At 42.5% G+C, this 21,391-nt stretch overlaps 1 protein-coding gene across 1 annotated transcript in view; it reads left to right on the plus strand.

Moving 5' to 3' along the window:
- Tango6 (transport and golgi organization 6) overlaps positions 1-21,391 on the plus strand; it is a 140,987-nt gene that overhangs the window by 79,985 nt on the left and 39,611 nt on the right. Inside the window, exons 9-10 of the mRNA XM_080276606.1 lie at positions 6,006-6,922; positions 7,019-7,380. Coding sequence (XP_080132732.1) covers positions 6,006-6,922; positions 7,019-7,380 — 1,279 coding nt within the window. The remainder of the gene's footprint in view (positions 1-6,005; positions 6,923-7,018; positions 7,381-21,391) is intronic.

Below are 21,391 nucleotides of genomic sequence, written 5' to 3' on the forward strand. Positions count from 1 at the left end.
GGAGGGAGGGAGAGGGAGGGGTAGACTGAAGATGAGGTGGAGGGATGGAGTTGAGAGGTATATGAGGGAAGGGAGGATGAGTTGGGGGGAGGGTAGTCAAATGGTGGGTGACAGCGACTTGGAGGCGTTTTGTCTGCAGCCACCCTTTGCGGGATTAGGGCGTCGGGCTATAGATAGATAGATAGACAATCACTGCATTTTCCACTCTGCTGGCATAGTTTCGCTCATCCATGCCTTCCTACGTATCTCCAACAAGCACTTCATTTCAATCTCTCCACTACATTTAATCATCTCTGCATATACCTCATCAGCCCCAGCTGCTTTACGATTTTTCAGCCGCTTCTCAGTGTTCTTCACTTCTGCGAGTGTCACGTTTCCTGGCATTGGATTCCTTCTTTGTACTTCCCCCAAACCAATCTTGTTAAAAGTTGCATTTCTCACTCCATTCCCATTAATCAGACTTTCAAAATATTCTTTCCATATGGTCCTTACTTCATCGCCGAGGGTTAATAATCTGCCACTTAATTCCTTCACACATTCACATTTCGTTCCACATTCACTTCTACATTTCTGCACCTCTTTCCAGAATAACTTCCGATTTTCAGAGTAATTTCTATTCATTTTTGTTCCTAGATCGTCATTTATCTCCTTTTTCCTCTTCACGAGTCTCTTTACATGCATGTTGCTCTCAGTCTGTTCATTTCTTATTTCAACTGAAATCCTGCCCTGTATCCACTCTAGCCACGTTTTTCTCCACTGTTTCCTTTCTTCTCTGTTGTTGCTTTTGCCACACCACACACCGCTTTTGTATTCCTAACTAAGCAGTCCCTATGTGTATTCCACAAGGTAATCAAACCCATTTCATTTCAGTTCACTGATTCTAACTCCTCCCCTTCTTTGGCTCTGTATTTCTTTGATTTGTCAGTTTTTCGACTTTCAGTCTCTCTTCCTGACTACTCCACCCTCTCCTGGTCCACCTCACACCTCTCAGCTTGATCTTGCATACCACAATCATATGATCTGAGACAAACCTCCACATCGTCCTCTCATGGCCCTCGTATCAGCAGCACATCCCAGCATCGATTTCTCCTCGAGCACGTAATCAGTCAGGCTCCTTTCAACATGATCTCCATTCTCTCCATGCCGTGTGTATTTATGTGCATCTTTGTGTTTGAAATAAGAATTACAAACACACAACCTCCTTTTCTGACACATGTCCTTCAGTCGCATCCCATTATCATTCTCTCCTGGCACTCCATTATTACCCAATATTTCATTCACAGGAGGATTGTCTCCTCTCCCATTTGTGCTCCCCATTACAAACACTTTATAACTCCTGGGCATTTCTCGCACTACTTCATCCACCTCATCCCAAAACCTGTTTTTTTCTGTGTCACTCCTGTCATCACAAGATGCATACATTACAATCACTGCCACTTTCACCTTCTCAAACTTGAACTTGACATACATACATCTCGAGCTAACACATTTGTAATCTCTCATTCCACTCTACCACACTTCATTCATCAACCAACAGCTCCTTCCTAGCATTTTCCTCGCCCATTCATGCCAGACCTAATACATTTTACACCCTCCCACTCCTACACTTCACACCCTTTCATCTAAGTTTCACACAATGCCATCACAGCATATCTCGCATTCTTTAACACATTCACTACATCCACCCTCTTGCTCTCCTTATTCACATCTCTCACTTTCCACATGGCCATGCGAATCTGCCCATTTGGTTTGGGGCCCCTGGCAGATATTTTGCCCTCTGAGGCTCTCTGAAACGTATATTATTATTTAGTGATTTTAGATAGGGGAATCTGGGGGACATTTAACTCAGCCAAAGACCTGGTTATATGATTACCACCCAGCATAGTAAATGGTTTCCTGGGAATAGGAAACCATTTGGCTTGTCTTTTAGTGTAGAGACCGTAAGGCAACACTACATTGAGTGAGTAGATTATTGATGCCCCCACTGACCACACTCTGTATACAGTATTTGCACATATATTTAATGTATGTCCACTTTAGTGTATATCTTCTATTCTGCTTAACTCTAGAGAATCGTATTCTACCGTAATGGCCCACTTTAACGAGTCCCCCATATTAGCTGTTTTCAGGTATAGTTGGCGGTGCTCTTCGACTACCTGGAGCATGCATTGCATCTGATCCTCCTTTCTCAACATTCCTGAGCTAGTGAATTCTGTGATCATCAAAATGCCATGCGCAGCAGTATCATTGATTACCATGAGGCTATCCATGTGTGCCTTTCCATCCATTTAGAAGTCCGATTCCGGCCATTGCTCTGGATCATCTGAAAAGAATTCAGAGACAGTTTCCAGTGTGTTGAATATTTCCTTGGTCTTGGTGGTGGACAGCTCTGGAAGGGTTTTTCCAGCTGCATCTGCAGGAGCAACATGGTGGCCAGGTTTGTCTTGACTTTGCAATATGCCCATTTTTGCAAACATTTTCCTTTTATCATCAAAAGAAACACCTTTATCAAAAATTGACAAGCCAACTGTCATTTCCGACAAGTACCACAGGTTTTTCCCAAACGCCTTAATGGCTTCATCTCTGATGACGGCATTCTGTTGAAGCAGAAGTTCTGCAATAAAGTAAGGCCCATGTGTGGAGCAGCAGAAAGTTTGTTTGTTAGCAGCGAACCAAGCTCGAACATAGTGCTGGATAACAAACAATTACAGGTCACTGATAGTGTTCCAGAAACCGTCCGTCTGTCTGGTTTTGTGTGTGACTGGTAAACTGGCGATGGTCTCTTGGTTCAGTAAACTGGTGCCTGAATAGCCACAGCTTTAAAGCATAAATGGCCTTCGCCATCCATCTGGCTCAGTGGATTGCTCTTGAAGCCTTGAATGAAACAGGGGGCATTCATTAGTCCATTCTTTCTAATACACTACTCTTAAGTATTTACTTGTAATCACCTTGAGGCTGCTGGACGAGGAGTTGTTGTTAAGTGATTGTTAAGACGTCATCTTACCATAGTTCAACTGCCAATCTCTTTCTTTCATCCTCCAGGACAGTTTGCAGCTCACTTTGATGAGCCTCTGACTAGAACTTCTGAAATTCAACGAGGAAGGAAATGTTTGGGCTTCCCGGTTTTTCTAGAGCTAAGCAATTGAACACTGCCTCCAACACAGTTTCAGTAATGTGATGTCTACAAGCCAGATGTAGATGATTTCTTTGCAGGATCTTTTCAGTCCTAAGGCACACTCCTGCTCTCCTCCCAGTATTCACTGCTGTTGTATCGAAGCACAGGGTCTTGATACGATCCTCGATGTTCCATTCTTTTAGGACAGCTCCAGTAGTCACTGCTGTCTGTTCTGCTTTCCCATCAGTGAGTTTTGGGATTGCTAAAAGTTTCATTACTGCTTCACCAGAGACCAAAATCGGTAAATGAACAGTGACATCCAGACTAGTCAAGTCAGACATGAGTTAACCTTCTGACTGAAGAATGAGAGGAACAGTGGGACAAAATTTTAGCCTCATTTTTGCAGCCAAAGCTGTACAATGAGTATTCCATTCCCTTCTGATAGTGCTTGGGCTGTTAGCCAGCTTATTTACATCATGGCCAAGATGGGATGCAAAAGGTATAATGATATGAGCTGCTCTCCAATCACTGACTTGAGTCCTGTTGAGAGCCAAAGCCACTAGGCCACTGACAATCACAATACTTCGGAGGCATTTGGTAGATGGTCCTGGTTCGTGGAGAGGTGATGGCATGAATGAATCTTCCCTGACTCAGGACTGCTAGAGCTAGACGAAGGTTCAAACTCCATCTTTGCAGCCAAGGCAGCATTTTCGTCTATGGATTCATCTTCCATTTTTTATATTGCTCCTGTTGTTTTTCCTTTGGTCTTTCCCACTTGCACCTGTTTTGGTCAATTACGATCCTGATTCCTGGTTGGCCAGGTTGGCGCTTAGCAATGAGAAAATCCCGATCCTCTTAATCCCCTTTAATCTTCATCAAGCAAAGTGTGTCATGGTGGGAGAGATCAAAAGCTCATGTAAATGTTTTTGGAACAGTTTCCTGACTTCTAGTGCTTTTGCAGACCTTGTTTTGCTTTTCTTCAACTTCATGTGCTCAGCATGAAACTTCCTAATGTTTACTAGATGGCAGTAAACAATAACTGGAGTCTTGGCTGTGTCTCAGATTTTTGCCACTTGTGTTGCTGTGAAAGACACAAGCCTTGAAGGATGTTTCTTCTTCATGATGATGGTACAGGAATTGTAAGACCTCTCCACAACCAGGCAGCCTTACTCCAGAAAACTTGGCCTGTGGCTGACCAACCAGTCATATTTCTGAACTAGATCTAGTTATGTACATCGAATTCAATCTATATCTGTAAAGAAAAGAAAATTGTGAATGCTGTTTGCAAATACACTGAAAGTATTGCAAAATTAAATGAACAGTCAAGAGCAGTACACAAGGGTATATTAGGAATGAATTGTAAAAAATGTTTTTTGATTGTAAAGATATGAAAACTTTAAATTAAATGCCCAACCTGTAAACTTTGCTCAATTGACTTGAAATTTACACACTGAAGTTTTCTCATCAAGTGGGTGCTTGAAGATTCATGCATAATTTTTTTTTTATGATACACCCTGCTGGTGATGCCCCCCCCCCCCTTTTTTTTTTTTTTTTTTTTTTTTTTTTTTTTTTTTTTATACAAAAGGTAGTGAATGTGAAGAAAAGGTAGGTAATGGTATGTGACAAGAAAGAGCATGACACAATACATTTTTAGCAGGCAGTACATAGTAGAGAGAAAAGACACGTAAGTTGCAGGGTCCAGATGGGAGGTGAGGTTGATAGTTTTAAGCACACTAATATGAAAAAAGTGGAGGGTGGGATTGAGGAGGAAGCACCTCCAGGAAGAAGAGTAATTGGAGAGCTCTGTTGTACTTTAAAGGGTAGGAGAGTTAGTATGGAGGTTATGAGAGCCCTGCATGAAAGTGCATTGTTGCCAACACTCATATGAGAGTGAAACTTAAGCAGTGAGTGACAGGGAGCTGTCAAGGTAATAGGCGGTGGCTTATTCAGTAGAGAGGTGGCTTGCAGTCCTTCCAGACCCAGGTTCAAATCCCTGCTGGGGCAGGGAACAGTTTAAGGATTTGAATTTCATAAAAATCGGACTTTGCTGATCTACCAGAAGACCCACCAACATGTAAAAAAAAAAAAAAAACGTTAATACCAATACACCAGTCCTGTGTGAGACAGTCCTAGCATGTATTGAATATAGATGGTGGGTGTTAGTGCCGAAATGGTGACATGTAGAGATGTATGGTATGTAGGACTACTGGGCCTTGGGAGCAGGGTGGGAAGTCTATACCCAGAGTCAGACATTTAAAAAAAAAAGAAAAAAAAAAAAAAAAAAAAGTTGCAAGTATGGGAGAATGAAGGGCATAAGTAATAGTGAAATTTTGGGGCATTATGGAATGGAATGGGAACTATAGGAGTGAGGTGTGGAATAGCCAAGTGGATGAGGTGAAATACTGAACATTGAGATTGTATGCTCATGTACAAAGAATGCACATATATATGGTGCCAAAGAAAGTCTCTGAAAGTGAGACTGAGGGGAGTGTTGATAAAGGCAAACCTTATTTGATATGGAAGAAAAGATTTGAACAGTATATTGGTGAAAGTGATGGAAGAGGAAGAGGAATGTTTGAGAGAGTGAGAATGGTGTGTAGGAAGAAAGGTAACCTGGAGGTCTTTCTGTATCAGCCATCCCCTCTTCAGGGGTTCCAAGAGGGAACAAGGTGTTGGAGACGATGATGATGATGAAGAGATTACAGACTTCCACTTCTGACTGCATACAGAAAGTATCATTCATTGTAGGCTTCTTGTTAACATGTTGTAACTATGTTTTGTAGAATGAAATATGAATACAGTATAGCCACAGAGTTCTGATAATTACATATCAAATAAAAGAAATCCATTTAGTAATATAGCAGTCCTTGATTTTTTCATTATACTTCAGGTACTTATCTCAGCTGTCAAGAGAGGAGGCTGTTGATGCTCTCTTCATAATGTCCTCCCTAAACGTATCTCCTGAATCATCTCCAGTGAATCCTGACATTGTCTTCACAGTGGATGATGCTGGAGGAGTCAGGGTGGAGAAACAGATAAGTTCACAAAGGAATCAAGTGATGGAAGAAAATGAGAACCTGTCAAAGTGCCTAATTTCAATACTTGAACTGCTGAAAAATTCTAGTGTTGTGATAATGTTTTATAAACAGTTGACAGAACACATAGATTTTACAGTGTTCAACAAAAAGTCTGAGTCATGTAACCTTCTTCTGACAGGTGATGATATAATGGCAGATAAATTTGACAAGATGCTTCGAATCGTACTAAGTTGCAGTCTTTTGGAGAATCTTTCAGAAAGTGAGGCTGTCACCAGTGATTTGTTCTTGAATCTCTCGGCTGCTGTACCAATAGTCAGTGCTCTCATTAGAACTGGATGCCAGACATGTGAGGAGGAGCAGTTACAGGGGATACAAGTTTCTCTTATCGTGAATGTTTTGATGCTGGTGTCCTGTTATGTCAGTGACCGCACTCTCAAGAAGAAGATGTCAAGTGAGGACTGGATGGGCATGAAGGAGCTGCTGCCAGTACTGGAGGAGGTCAGAGGCAGCGCCAGTGATGAGGCAGTACTGTTGTTTGCTGAACAACTGAAGAATCTAGTACTCACCCATGGAGCTCTCAACACATGTCCCACTGCTGTATCTCAAACTAAAATTTCCAAAGGATTTTCAGCTTCTGAACACAAAATGCAGAATCAATTTACTGAAGAAAATTCAGACTGTCAGTCCATTCCTGATGTTAAACCTGATGCAGTAGAACAGGTTCAGAAAGATATCATATCCAAAACCCATAAAGAAGTGAAAACCAACAGTACTAACGTAGTAAAGACAGAACCGTGGTTTGATATGAATAATATCCCTGAAACTGAACCACTTATAAAAATAGAATCATTGAAAACAGAATCAGTCACAAGCAATATAAATACCATTAAAACTAAACTACCTTCAGAAACTGAACCAAATGTGGATGACATGACAACCAGCCAAGCTTCTGTAGGAGAGGAACCTACAACAACAAGAGATGACTCCATGAAGAATGAGGAAAACTACCAGAAGGCAATGGAAGATTTGTTCAGTCCTCTCCTGCCGGTACGTGGGCACGCTCTCCTGGCTCTGGGGAAGCTGCTGGAGAGACGGGATAAGAAGACTCTGACACACAGGGTGCAGCTGCTGTCCATCTTCCAGCACAGTCTTAATGAAGAAGACTCATATCTGTATCTCTTGGCTGTGGAAGGGCTTGCCGTCCTTTGTGATGTCTTTCCAGATAAGGTCAGTAGAAGCAGATTGTTTTAATTGTTTATGAAATGTTAACCTCCTTCATATTGATGATGCCATTTTAAAGTATATTTTTGGCAGTCCCTTGATTGTTTAGGTTCATAATGGACTGCTCTGACTGAGGAAATTAAACCCTACAGAAAGTGGTTGAGGAGGCGAAGGGGAAGACAGGAGGAAGCAGCTCCTGTGAGAAGAGTGGAGAAATTGCAAGATAGTGAGAAAATGACAGAGTATAAGAGCATAGTGGAAGAAAGATTGGGAAGTTATGAGCTAGAGCAGATGGAAGGGCTGGAAGACGTATGTAAGATATTCACGGAAGAGATAGGCACAGCGCGTGAGGCGGTTTGTGGAATGAGGAGGAGATGCAAGGGTGTGCAAGGGACAGCATGGTGGAATGATGAGGTGAAACGAGCTGTGGAACAAAAGAAGAAGGCATATGGTGAATGGTTGGCGAGTAGAGGTAGGGGAGAAGATGAGAGAGAGAAGAGAGAGGTATATGTGAGCAGGAGAAGGGAGGTTAAGAGACTGGTGAAGGAGAGTACGAAGAAAGTGGATGAAGAGTTTGGGAGGAATCTGAGTGTAAAATGGAGGGAGAGTAAGAAATTGTTTTGGAAGGAGGTAAAGAAAGTAAGGCAGTGTGAAAGGGGAAATAATAGGGGAGTGAAAGATAGGAATAATAGATTGTTGGTGGAGAAGAGAGAGAAATTGAGGAGATGGAAGGAGCACTTTGAGGATTTGTTGAATGTAGAGAGTGAGAGCAGTGTGAGTATAAGTGGTTGGGGAATGGCTGGGAGAAGAAGAGATGAGAGGAGGGAGGAAGAGATCAGTAGGGCGGAAGTAGTGGAAGCGATGAAGAAGATTAAGCCGGGAAAGGCCCCAGGAATTGATGGAGTGTGTGGTGAAATGCTTAGGTATGGGTGTGAGATTGTTGTGGAGTGGATATGGAAGTTGTGTAGATTGGCTTGGGAAGAGGGAAGGGTTCCAGAGGACTGGAAATCAGGTATAATAAAAAAAGGGGAGAGAGAAGTATGTGCTAACCATAGGGGTATTTGCCTTCTTAGTGTGACTGGTAAAATATATGGTAGAATACTCATTGATAGGGTTAGGCATATGACAGAGGAGCAAGTTGGAGAAGAACAAGGGGGATTCAGGAAGGGAAAAGGATGTGTAGATCAGATATTTGTTCTAAGATGTTTCGTGGAGAAGTATCTAGAGAAGGGAAGGAAAGTGTATGCTGCCTTCATGGACTTGGAGAAAGCTTATGACAGAATAGATAGGCAAGGTATGTGGAAGGTATTAAGAATATATGGAGTGGAGGGGAAATTGTTGAGTGCTGTGAAGAGTATGTATGAGGGAGCTAGGGCTACGGTGCGAGTGGATGGTGAGCTGAGTGAGTTCTTTGATCTCAATGTGGGACTGAAACAGGGGTGTGTGATGTCTCCATGGCTGTTTAATATATATATGGATGGGGTTGTAAAGGAGGTGCAAGGTAGGGCAGTGGATGTGGGGCTGGCCCTAATGAATGAGGGTGAGATTTGGAAGCTTCCGGTGTTGCTGTTTGCTGATGATACAGTATTGTTGAGTGAAGATGAATGGGAGTTGCAAGGTTTGGTGAATGAATTTGGGACAGTGTGTAGGAGGAGGAATCTGAAAGTTAATGTAAACAAAAGTAAAGTTATGGTGTTTAAGAGGAATGAAGTCACAGAGTGTGCAGTGAGGTTGGATGGTGAGGATATGGAGAATGTGAGTGCATTCAAGTTCTTGGGTAGTGTGATGAGTAAGGATGGAACTTTGGGGGATGAAGTACGTGAAAGGGTACAGCAGGGAAGGAAGGTTGTTGGTACACTGAAAGCAGTGATGAGAAATAGGGAGGTGAGTATGGAAGTTAAGAAGTCACTGCATGATGGTATTGTGATCCCTACCCTGACGTATGGAAGCGAGGCGTGGACCTTGCAAGAGGGGAACAAGTCAAGAGTGAGAGCAGTGGAAATGAGTTACTTGAGAGGAGCATGTGGAGTGACATGGAGGGACAGGTTGACGAATGAAGAAGTGAAGGAATGCTGTGGGGTAGATGTGGATGTGGTTGAGAAGATTAGGTGAAATACACTGAGGTGGTTTGGACATGTGGAGAGAATGGAGAATGAAAGACTGACTAAGAGGGTGTATGTAGGTGAGGTGGAGGGAGGGAGAGGGAGGGGTAGACTGAGGATGAGGTGGAGGGATGGAGTTGAGAGGTATATGAGGGAGGGGGGGGTGAGTTGGGGGGGAGGGTAGTCAAATGGTGGATGACAGAGTGACTTGGAGGCGTTTTGTCTGCGGCCACTCTTTGCGGGATTAGGGCGTTGGGCTATAGATAGATAGATAGATAGATTTTGACATGCCTGTCAGACGGGATGTCTATGGCGTGGGTAGTGTGTGAAAAATTGGTCTTTTTCACTACCAAGATTTTTCATAGAAATACCAGTACAGTACTTATCGTACATCAGTAAAAATCCATATACATGTAAATCAGTCTTTCTAATTGCAATTGAAGCAAACTGAGAAGACTATGGATGTCTTCATTCACACATACAGGTAGTGATAAATTGAAGACACAGAGTTTTTGGTCATCAGATCATGTTTTGGCTGACTAGCATCCAGGTGAGGGCGGGAGTGGATAGCCACCACACCACCAACCAGCATATAAGATTGAAGTTGCATCATCCTGACTCTGGCCACTCATGAGCCAAAAAGAAGCTCTTTGCCATGGTGACACATGAAGGGGAAAAAAAAATAAAAGTGCTCCTGAGGAAGGCAGACTGCAGGCTACAGGAAATTCCTTTTGAGAACCACATGTAAGGGTTATAAGCCAAACATAAGCCCTCACTCACAGACTCTTACACACATGTACAGAGTGTAGAGAGTAATACATCATGGATCAGTTACACATCAAACAACAGCACATTTATATAAGCCTTGAGAAACTCATGAGCATGCTCTTCCCCTTTTCTCTTCATTCCCTTTTATTATTTCTTTCCCTCTCCCCTCTTCATAGATCTTCCCTACAACAAGGTTTTTGTTTCTCAGGGGGCAAGATCATTGGTAGGATGATCTCACAGCGAGTTCTAAAACCCACCAATTTACGAGTCCCATGAGAATGTATCACCTTGTACCTATGAAGACCCATCTGCAGGAGGAGGTTCACCTGGACTCAGAGAGTTGACAATATGTTTTTCTTTTTCCCAGTGAGTTTAGTCTTGTTTTATCACCCACCCCATGATCTTGAGCAAATCTCCAAAACCATGTATCAGTGGTTCTCACCTTGGGGGACATGAGCAGTTTTGGGGGGGGGGGGTGCAGGAACACAAAGGAATGATAATGATTGGCCTAAATATTTGTCTGTCACAATAAATTCTTTATTATATTCATTCCTTACTTTGTCTTTGCTTCCACCTCTAAAGCATTTTTGCTTTTGTACCAATGTGTAATAAGTTTCTTTCCTCATCTGTCTGTCGCTTAGCTGTCTCCCTCCTCTTTTTTCTTTGTTCTGCCCATGTTGAGAGCAAGATAACAATCCCAAGAAAATCTGATACCAAAATGTAGACCTGAATCATTGTTTCAGAGTTTACGAATTGAAAAGTTGTACTGTCATCAGGATTGGTTACTGTTTCCTGGTCATTACATAGGTCAAACCCTCCCTTTTTTATTTACTTGTATTTTTGAACTGCAACAGTTTCAAGTGACAGTTGCTAGCCTCATCTGCATACGACAGTTGCCTGTGTCTCGCGTATGCTTTTCTTCAGTCCACTAAAATGTATTTAATTTTATTAAGCAAACAATAGTGAGACAGTAAAACCTTGAATAACCATCCATATATGGGGGGAAGGGACCGATGGATAATCCAAAAGGTCAGTTAATAGTATATAAAGTCTACGGGAAAAAAAATACCTGTACATTTTTAAACGGCCTATCCCTGACCTACCTCATTTAAGTCCCTCTATTTATATTTGTTTATTTGCCATTCATATTTCAATAGCATTTGCTTTAAAACAGTAACCACTTTCGTAAATAAATATGAACCAACACAGAAACCGTGAATAATCATAGGAAAAGTCAAAGAACATAATACAGGTACAGTCGTCAGCACAAATTCACTGCAAGCCTGCTCGTGTGATGTGGTCGTTTTGTCTGGCAACAGTGTATGGGAACTAGTTGCCACACAGGCTTTTTTACGCTTTAAAAACGTGTTTGTAAGAATTAGTACTATAAATCGTCCATAATGGAATATTCTTTATGTCTGATTAGCATAAAAATGTGCAAAAGACGACAAGATGAATATTATGGAATGATGAAACTCCCGCTGTCTCCCCCATACCCCTGCTGATGACCCTCCCCAGCCTACCTCTCACCTCACCTCCCCCTCCCTCCTGCCGCCCTTCATCTCCACTCCCCTCTCCCTGTCCTGTCTACCTTTTATTATCCACAGAACTAATCTACGTAATGAACTGCACTCTTCTGTTTCTTGTCTATTCCTGTAACCTTTTTGCTCCTTAACATTGAAGAGTTTCTTGCCATGCAACAGTCTTTTTTTCCCACTCTCTATTCCAAACATGCTGCAGCAATTGGAAACATTATGGTTTTGATACTGCTTCATGAATCAGTGAACAGTGGAGAATCGGAACATTTTTCCTAGAAAGAGAGATAGACTAGTAGGAGGAATGGGACCAAAATTGTTTTATTGCGCCTACCGAAATAATAGCCACCGACTCCCAGGCTCACTCAAACAAACACCAGTAAGGAATACATCACAAGAGCGAGACCTCAGTGTTCCTATATCTCCCGGCTGTTGATAGTGTCAAAAGGTAGAAAGAAGAAAAACAACTGAAATAAAAGAAGTGGGAAGGAGACGGGGAGAAAGAGAATGGGACTCGAACAGGAAGGAATAATGATAAAACTTTGATATAGTTGGTAGTACTGCAAGCAAATGGGAATTGGACAGGCTGGGTTTAGTAAAAAGTCAGAAGAGAATTCCGATGCGCCAATAGAGTTGGTGCCGTGGATAAATGAATGAAGGTAGAGAGGATGGGGAGAGAAGAAAGTGAAGAGGCATGAACGTGGGTGGGGGGTAGGAGAGAGAGGGAGGGATGGGGGAGGATATCAGAAGGAGTAAGGGGGAGAGAGGAAGGGAGTTTAGACAAGGTTATAATGAGGAATACCAAAGTATTGCGCTCATACGTCGTTCCATAACATTCATCTTTCAACTCATGCACCTTGTTATACTAATCAAATACTGTACTGTATACAGAATACTATACTCTAGGCAATCACTAGTACCACTTCTTAAAAACACCTTTAAAGTGTATAAAAGTCTGTATGGCAACTAGTCCCCTTACACTGTTGCCAGACAAAATGACTCACATCACACGAGTAGGATTGCAGCGAATTTATGCTGATGACTGTACCTCTTGATTTAAGTGTGCATTGTGTTCCAGAAGTCGTGTAATTTGAATTTCGAGTAATTTAAACTTAATTTTCCCATGAGAATACATGTTAAGTGAAGGAGTTAGGTTCTTTGAACTTTCTAGGGTACTATATGGTAGGTGATAGGTGGGGGTGCTCACCATCCACTCACTCGATGTAGTGCTGCTCTCGGATGTCTGCCTTTTCCTCTCCTCCATCCTTCTTTCCTTCTGTCCTCTTCTGTCAGTCTTTCCAGATCCATCTGCCTATGGGTGACATTACACTCTCTCTTCTGTCTTTCTTCCCTTCAATCTTTCCTCTTCTTTCTGCCTGTGGGTGACTTCACACTGAATGACAAGCAAAATGGTTTCCTGTAAACGAAACCATTTGCTGCTCTGGGTGGTAATCACATAACCAAATTTGGCACCTGATGGTTTAATGGGTAATAACAGCGCTCCAGTCGGATTGAGCCGGTGAAGGTTTGTATCCAAGGGGTGGTTGAGGGTTATTTTTCACTTAATGCCACTCAGGGATGAGTGAGGCTGGTCATCTCATCTTAAATACCAGGACCAACTTGCCTAGCCCCAGGCTCCTACGTTCCTTATGGGGCAGCGCAGGATTGGATGATGTATGGATGAATGGATGGAAGTAAAATACAGTTATACTATAATTCCATACATTTAATTACACATGAATTATGTACACATACTGTACAGATAGAGAAGAGGGGCACAGGCAGCTCACATCACAACAAAAAATGTTGTAAAACACTGGTGAGGTTGTACTGTGATGTTGACATGAAACCAGTACAACAGTGAATGCATGTTTGGCGGCATTTTTCTTCCCCCAGTATGAGAAGACAGTGTGAGACCTCTGGTGGCTGCAAAATGAAATGCCCCATGGAGCAATTTTTTTTTTTTTTAATTGTTATTAAAAATTTAAGAAAAATGTGTATTGTAAACAGCAAAAAGACAGTTTTAGATTTAAAAAAGTGTAATTTAAACTCTTGTAAATTGACAGGTACCTGTACTGAAATAACAAAACTTTTAGTAATGAATTACAGCAAATAAACAGTATCTAAAAGTCTGAGAAAAGAATAGGATAATGTTTACAGTGCCTGCCATAATCCTTCCATGAATATGTGTACAGCAGAACCACTGTGTTGTAGGTGTATGTACAAAATTAGCTATCTGAATCACTCCTCTACTGGCATGATAAGTGAATCATCGGCATGGTTATCCGAAACATCAGCTGAGGAGGAGGAGGGTTGAGGCTTGGCTGAGGTAGAAGGCCCAGGCTTACTTGATGATGGTGTTTAAAAGGGTTTAGGTTTCAGGGTTGACACCACAGTGGGTGGCCTGCTGGGTTTTTTCAATAAAATCCACTTGAAAAAACACTATTTTACCCACTTTACTGTTTTTTTTTTTTTTTTTTTTTTAATCACATACATTCAGTGTAACATAAATGAATGTAAACATAGATAACTATGCTTAAGAATGGGAAAAATAAATCTTGATATTGTAGTTTGAATTAAAGGCAAATTTCCTCAGGCAATTATCCAGGGAACATAAACTTTATATCCAACATTAGTTAATATTGTAACCCTTTAGGATTACCAGTAAGTTTGTTTTTGATAGATATGGTTTTTGCTTAGTAAGGATTAGGGTAAATTTGTTATATAATCAGTCTTTAGGTTAGGCCTATGCCAGGTTAAGTTGTTTCATATTATTACCAAATCTCATTCGTCTAAAGAAATTTATTATAAACATTGCTACTTTTTGAATATAGGTCCATTAGATAGACTTAGATTTGTTACCCCAAGGTTATTATTACTATTAAGATGATGTGTACTTTCACTTATAGAAGTGACTTTTCACTTGTAAGAAGAACGAGAAATGTAAGTGTAAAATTACCAAAGAAAGTTGTAGCAGGAAAGGAAATGAGTCCTTCTCCTATTACTGTGTTGTGGCAGCAAAGGAAATGAGTCCTTCTCCTACCACTATGTTGTAGCAGCAAAGGAAGTGAGTCCTTCTCCTGCTACTGTGTTGTAGCAGCAAAGGAAGTGAGTCCTTCTCCTACCACTGTGTTGTAGCAGCAAAGGAAATGAGTCCTTCTCCTACCACTGTGTTGTAGCAGCAAAGGAAATGAGTCCTTCTCCCCTCACTGTGTTGTAGCAGCAAAGGAAATGAGTCCTTCTATCACTGTGTTGTAGCAGCAAAGGAAATGAGTCCTCCTACTACTGTGTTGTAGCAGCAAAGGAAATGAGTCCTTCTCCTACTACTGTGTTGTAGCAGCAAAGGAAATGAGTCCTTCTCCTACTACTGTGTTGTAGCAGCAAAGGAAATGAGTCCTTCTCCTACTACTGTGTTGTAGCAGCAAAGGAAATTAGTCCTTCTACTACTGTGTTGTAGTGACAAAGTAAATGAGTCTTTCCTTTACTACTGTGTTGTGTGCACTGATCTCTCTGTCAACTCATGTGTGTTCTCATGTTGAAACATGTTTACAGCGTGGCAGGCAGCTCATGAGTAACAGACAAACAAGTCAAAACATGATCATCCCACTCATTCAACTTATCATGTAAATTTCGCATTGTGTAAAATTAGAATTTAATTGGGCTGTCTAAACATTATTATTTTATTTGTGTTATGGTATACTTTGAAAAAAAAAAAAAAGAAAAAAAAAGGCCTTTTTTTTTTTTTTTTTTTGGAGGGGAGGGGTTATTTTGTGGGGAAAAAAAGAAAGAAAAAAAGTGGGTTGGGCTTTTTCAAATAAAGTGGGTTTTATGCCAGCCCTTTTAGGTTTAAAGAAAGTATCAGTCTTCTTCTGTTTGAATTTGTGATATTGCCTTTTTATAATCAGCTTTCATAATGCTCATAAATCTTCGAAGTGCAGATGGAAGGCAGGATCTTTGCTGTAATCAGTGTGTCTGATTATATGAGTGATCCAGTCATGCATATTAGACAGCTTCTCACCTTTAAAGTCACATGCCTCATCATCATTATCTTCATTTTATAATTCTTCTTCATTGCTGTGGCATTGATGATACTGCCAAAACCAACCAGAACTAGTCGTGAAATTTGCATTACCAATATGCTGGACAAGGCATTCAGCTGTATGCTGGATGTCACAATCACAGACAGGAACGCCACTTGATCTTTATTGTGAAAACCACCTGTAAACTGATTTTTCTAATTCACTATTTTTTTCTAATTTCAATGTTTTTCTGATTGAGGTGGCATCCTTTCCCTTTTCACTTGTATCAAACTTTAAGAGAAAAAGTCTTTATCTTATCCTGATTATGGCGCAGCTCTTTCACTGTTGTAACACCCACATTATACTCAGCTGCAAGGTTTGCTACTGATTTTACCCCCATTCAGTTGTTTTAGCATTTTCAACTTATCATTAATACTAAGCACGATGCACTTCTTTTTGTCTTTAGTTGGTGGCATTGTCACTTCAGCAAACATGTGGCAGCACAGGAGATGATTACTCTGCAGTGTCTCAACAAACACTAAGGCCTGATACACATTGTATGGTTGGTCGCGCTCACTAGGATACCAGAAACTCACTAGGCATGCTGTTGCCACGGCCACACCTGTTCATTTGTCAGCCAGTCATATCACTGAAGTGACTGTCCATATCCGCCCAAGATATCGTTGGCTTTTACCATGACCGGATTGGGAGCTGACTCCGGGCGGCTTGTGGCTGACAGTGTGCACAGCCCCGTAGAGACCCATGTAATAATATTTGACCGGACTGGGACTGAAGCATGACTGTCCATGCAGTGTGTTTTGTTTCATTTCATTTTTGAAGGCTCCAACATGTTTGCATGTGTTGACGTGGGTCACCTAATGGTGACTTTCCACGTTGCTCGATCTCTGGCAGCTTTCATATTTAGTCGCTTATCCCTGAGGTCACACTTAATGACCTCATCTCAGGTCATTTTTGGTCCTCCTCTCGCTACCCTCCCCCTAACATTAACACTTCTCACTTTTTTGCTCTCAGTTATCATCACCCATCCTCTTCACATGCCCAGACTATCTCAATCCACCCCTCCTCATCACAACACCAATACACTTCAGTCCCATCCTACCTCTCAACTGATCCATCGTAAGCCTAGCTCCCCCCAGGCCTTGCACTCAGGGATGCACTACACATCCACCTAATGATTGCCATTTCTGTATGTTTGAGCCTGCAAATATCCTCTTCCTTTACTGGCCAGGTCTAACTACCATACAGCATTACACTTCTAAGTTCCTAACAACGTTCCACATACAAAGATCCCTTAGCACGGAAGGAGATCCTTCTCAATATCTGGAAAGAGAACAGCTCTCTGAACTTCTTCCAACCACTCCTCACTCTAGGCCACAGAGCTAGCTACAACCCCACCTCCAGTACATAACATGTCTCCCAAATAACAAAACTCTTCACACACTCAAGAGACTCACCAACAACTTCAGGTCTTTCATGCCTGGCAATCTCCACATGCTCTCCCCAGCACGCTGCACATAAGAAATCAGCATTGTCTCACAGTCTACCTCTAATACCATTAAATCTTTTATGCACCCACGTATCACAAACACTGCACAAGATAAAATTACTTCCCATGTCATTGTGGCAAATCTCACATGGCCACTCCCCCTCTTCTTTGACAGTACCGCCCCAACCCTAGATACCATCACTTATGTTTTATCTGCATTTACTCTTAAGCCCTTGTGCCCCATACCATCTCTTCATTTCCTAAATCTTTCTTCCACATCCCATTCATTCTGTCTATCTATCTGTCTATTGCCAGATGCCTTGATCCCATAAGGGGTGGCCATAAACAAATCACCTCCATGTCGCTCTGTCCCCCGCCATTTCACTGCGCTGCTCCCAGCTCACACCCCCCTCTCTCATATACCTCTCCACTCCATCCCTCCATCTCATCCTCGGTCTCCCCCTCCCTCTCCTTCCCTCCACCTCACTCACATACACTCTCCTCATCAGTCTCTCTCTCCATCCTCTCCACATGGCCAAACCACCTTAATGTGTTTCTCCTAACGTTTCTTATCACATCCACATCCACACCACACCGCTCCTTCACTTCCTCATTTGTCAGCCTGTCTCTCCATGTGACTCCACATGCTCCTCTCAAATAACTCATTTCCACTGCTCTCACTCTTGACTTCTGTCCCTCCAACAACGTCCAAGCTTCACTTCCATACGTTAGAGTTGGTATAACAATACAGTACTGTCATATAGTAGCTTTTTCACTTTCATGCTCACTTCCCTGTTTCTTATCACTGCTTTCAAGGAGCCAGCAACCTTTCTTCCCTGCTGCACCCTTTCAAGCACTTCACCCTCCAAACTTCCATCCTTACTCGTCACACTACCCAGGTACTTAAACATACTCACATTCTCCATTTCCTCCCCATCCAATCTCGCTGTACATTCACTAACTTCACTTCTCTCGAAGACCATCACTTTACTCTTCCCTACATTCACCTTTAGATTCTGTTTCTTACACACACTTCCAGACTCATCCAACAAGCCTTGCAGCTCCCTTTCGTCTTCACTTAACAACACAGTATCATCTGCAAACAACAGTACAAGAGTTTTCTTTCATTCTCTGTAGTCTTTATCAAATCATCAGCATACAACATTTCCCACGGGAGTTCATTTCTGAAGTCACATGAGAGGTCTTCAGGCACAATAATAAACAACAAGGGTCTGGACCTGGAATGGTGGTGTCTTCGCCTTGGGTCTACTCCCCAGAGGCTGTCGAAGCAGAAGAGGAGGACAGTATGGCAGCCAAACCACCCCAAACTCCCCTGGCCCCTCACGGGGCCCGAGAACCTGGGAGTGGCTTCGGTTGCCCGGGCAAGTACCACATCTCTCAGCACAGCATACACAACAGCACTGTTTTTTCTACGCCGAGTATTACTCCCTGGTGGTCATTTCTCGACGACTTCTTCTAGCCGGGGACATCGAGAGCAATCCAGGACCCACCAACAAATACGTATGTCCAACACGCTCAAAACCTATCACTTCGAGCCGACAGACAAAGAGTTTCGTTCAGTGCAATTCCTGCAAGAACTGGACCCATTACACCTGCACAACACTTGCATCCAGAAAACATTGCACAGACACCTGGACCTGCATTATGCTCCTTCCCCCTACCCACTAACCCCCCCACCAACCCTACTCCTACTTCCTCCACACCTCCTCAGCCCAACCCACCGATCCTTCCCACACCATCCAATCACCCAACGCCTCCCATTCCACACCAGTCTAATCCACCCAAACCCTTACCTCCATCACAACCTTCTCCTACCTCTTCCCCTCCACCCACACCCCCGCCTTCCCCTTGTGCTGCAGCACCCAACACACATTGCACACACAACATAAACATGCTTCAGTTAAACAGGTGGGATAAACACCAAAAAACAAGAACTTACACAATTCATCCAGCAACAAAACATACACACTTCTATCTTACAAGAAACAAAACTACACAGAACACACAAAAAACATACATTTCATAATTTCACCATCATTAGATAAGACCGGGCTGACGCCGATGGCAGTGGACTCATTACCCTGGTACACAAATCCATTAACTTTTCAGATACCAATGCACACACAAAGTCACTTCTCCCCGCACATGACATCACAACAGAAATACAATAACTTAAAATATGCACTGGTAACAAATCACACATAACAGTCGCCAATAAATACATTCCCCCCCAATCGTCCCTCACAGTACAACACAGTTACTCTCCACAAATACACCACATCACTAACATACTCAGCATCATCCTGGGTGGTGAATTGAATGCCAGGGTGTCGGCCTGGCATGGCTACAACTCTGACACAGACACGGGGCTGGTACTACAGTCCCAAACAAATAATCTTTTCATCTATCCATCCATCCATCATCCAATCCTACATTGCCCCATGAGAAGCATAGGAGCCTGGGGCTAGGCAAGTTGGTCCTGACATTTAAGATGAGAGTGACCAGCCTCACTCATCCCTGAGTGGCATTACATGAGCAATCAACCCCAACCATCCCTTGGATATAAACCTTCACCGGCTCAATCCAACTGGAGCACAATAATTAGCCACTAAACCACCAGGCACCAAAATTTGGTTTTATGATTACCACGTAGCGTAGTAAATGGTTTCCTGGTGTACAGGAAACCATTTGGCTTGTCATTCAATGTAAAGTCACCCACAAGCAGAAGGAAAAGGAAAGAATGAAGGAAAGAAAGACAGAAGAGAGAGTGTAAAGTCATTCGTAGGCAGAAGGACAAGGAAAGAATGAAGAAAAGGAAGACAGCAGAGGATGGAAGGAAAGAAGGATGGAGGAGAGGAAAGGGCAGACACTCGAGAGCAGCATTACATCGAGTGAGTGGATGGTGAGCGCCCCCACCTACCACATTTAATACTCAATAATCTCCATCAACATACTCATATCCCACACCAAGCCCTCTTCCTCCCATCATCCCCAGACATCACCTTTTGCTCCCCAAACCTCGCCCTCATAACATCCCAGAGAGTGGTCAAAACCCTTGGCTCGGACCACCTCCCAATCATCATCACTACCAAAACCAGAATCCCCCCAGCTGGCCACAGACACACTGATGCTATTTATAAGAGAGCCAACTGGGAGGTCTTCACAACTGAAACAGAACACCTTGTGACATTAAACAGCACATCCATCACAAACATCAACACCGCTGTGCACACTTTCAATACAATTATTCAAAACACAGACAAAAGACACATCCCCAGAGGCAACAAAAAGCAACACAACCCCAACTTCACACCAGAAATTCAAGGCCTCATCAGTCAATGGGACATAGTACGACACTCCCTAACACCCCGAACACAAGACACTGTACAACAAATACAAGAACTCAACACTCAGATAAACAATAAAACATCAGAACAGCAAACGCTAAACTGGAATAATTATCCCCAAACACTTGATCACAAAACAAACACCAGAAAACTCTACAAAACACTAAACTGCATCACACTCTCCAACAGCAACACTACACAATCACATGCTGCCATCACAACAACAGACACCATACCTTCAAACAAACAACAAGCAAACTTTCTCATCAATCACTTTTCACTTGTGAGCCATTTAAACCCCCATCGCGATGACTGATGTGTCGTCTGGTGTAAGAGACAATTCCCTGTAGACCCAGACTTTGCACCTTTCACTTAAAATCAGGCGAAGTACGTTATTAGCAACCTTAAGCACTCATTTGCCTGTGGACCAGACAACATAAGCAACATGCACCATAAACACCTTGGACCACAAGGTATACAAGCACTCGCCAACATATCAGGCTACAGCTACTCATACAACATAATAACCAACATCTGAAACATGGCATTATTATTGCTATCCCTAAACCCATCAAAGACCCCACGTTACCTTCCCCACACCGCCCCATCACACTCCTCTGCACCCCCTCCAAAGACACTGAACGACTGGTACTACAACTAGTTACACCATCACAGCGTGGTTTTAGGCTACTACAGTCCACAAACACTCTTCTTACAG

The sequence above is a fragment of the Coenobita brevimanus genome, chromosome 65 (genome assembly GCF_032717465.1).
Source record: "Coenobita brevimanus isolate Jiangsu-jjx chromosome 65, ASM3271746v2, whole genome shotgun sequence".
Lineage (NCBI taxonomy): Eukaryota > Metazoa > Arthropoda > Malacostraca > Decapoda > Coenobitidae > Coenobita > Coenobita brevimanus.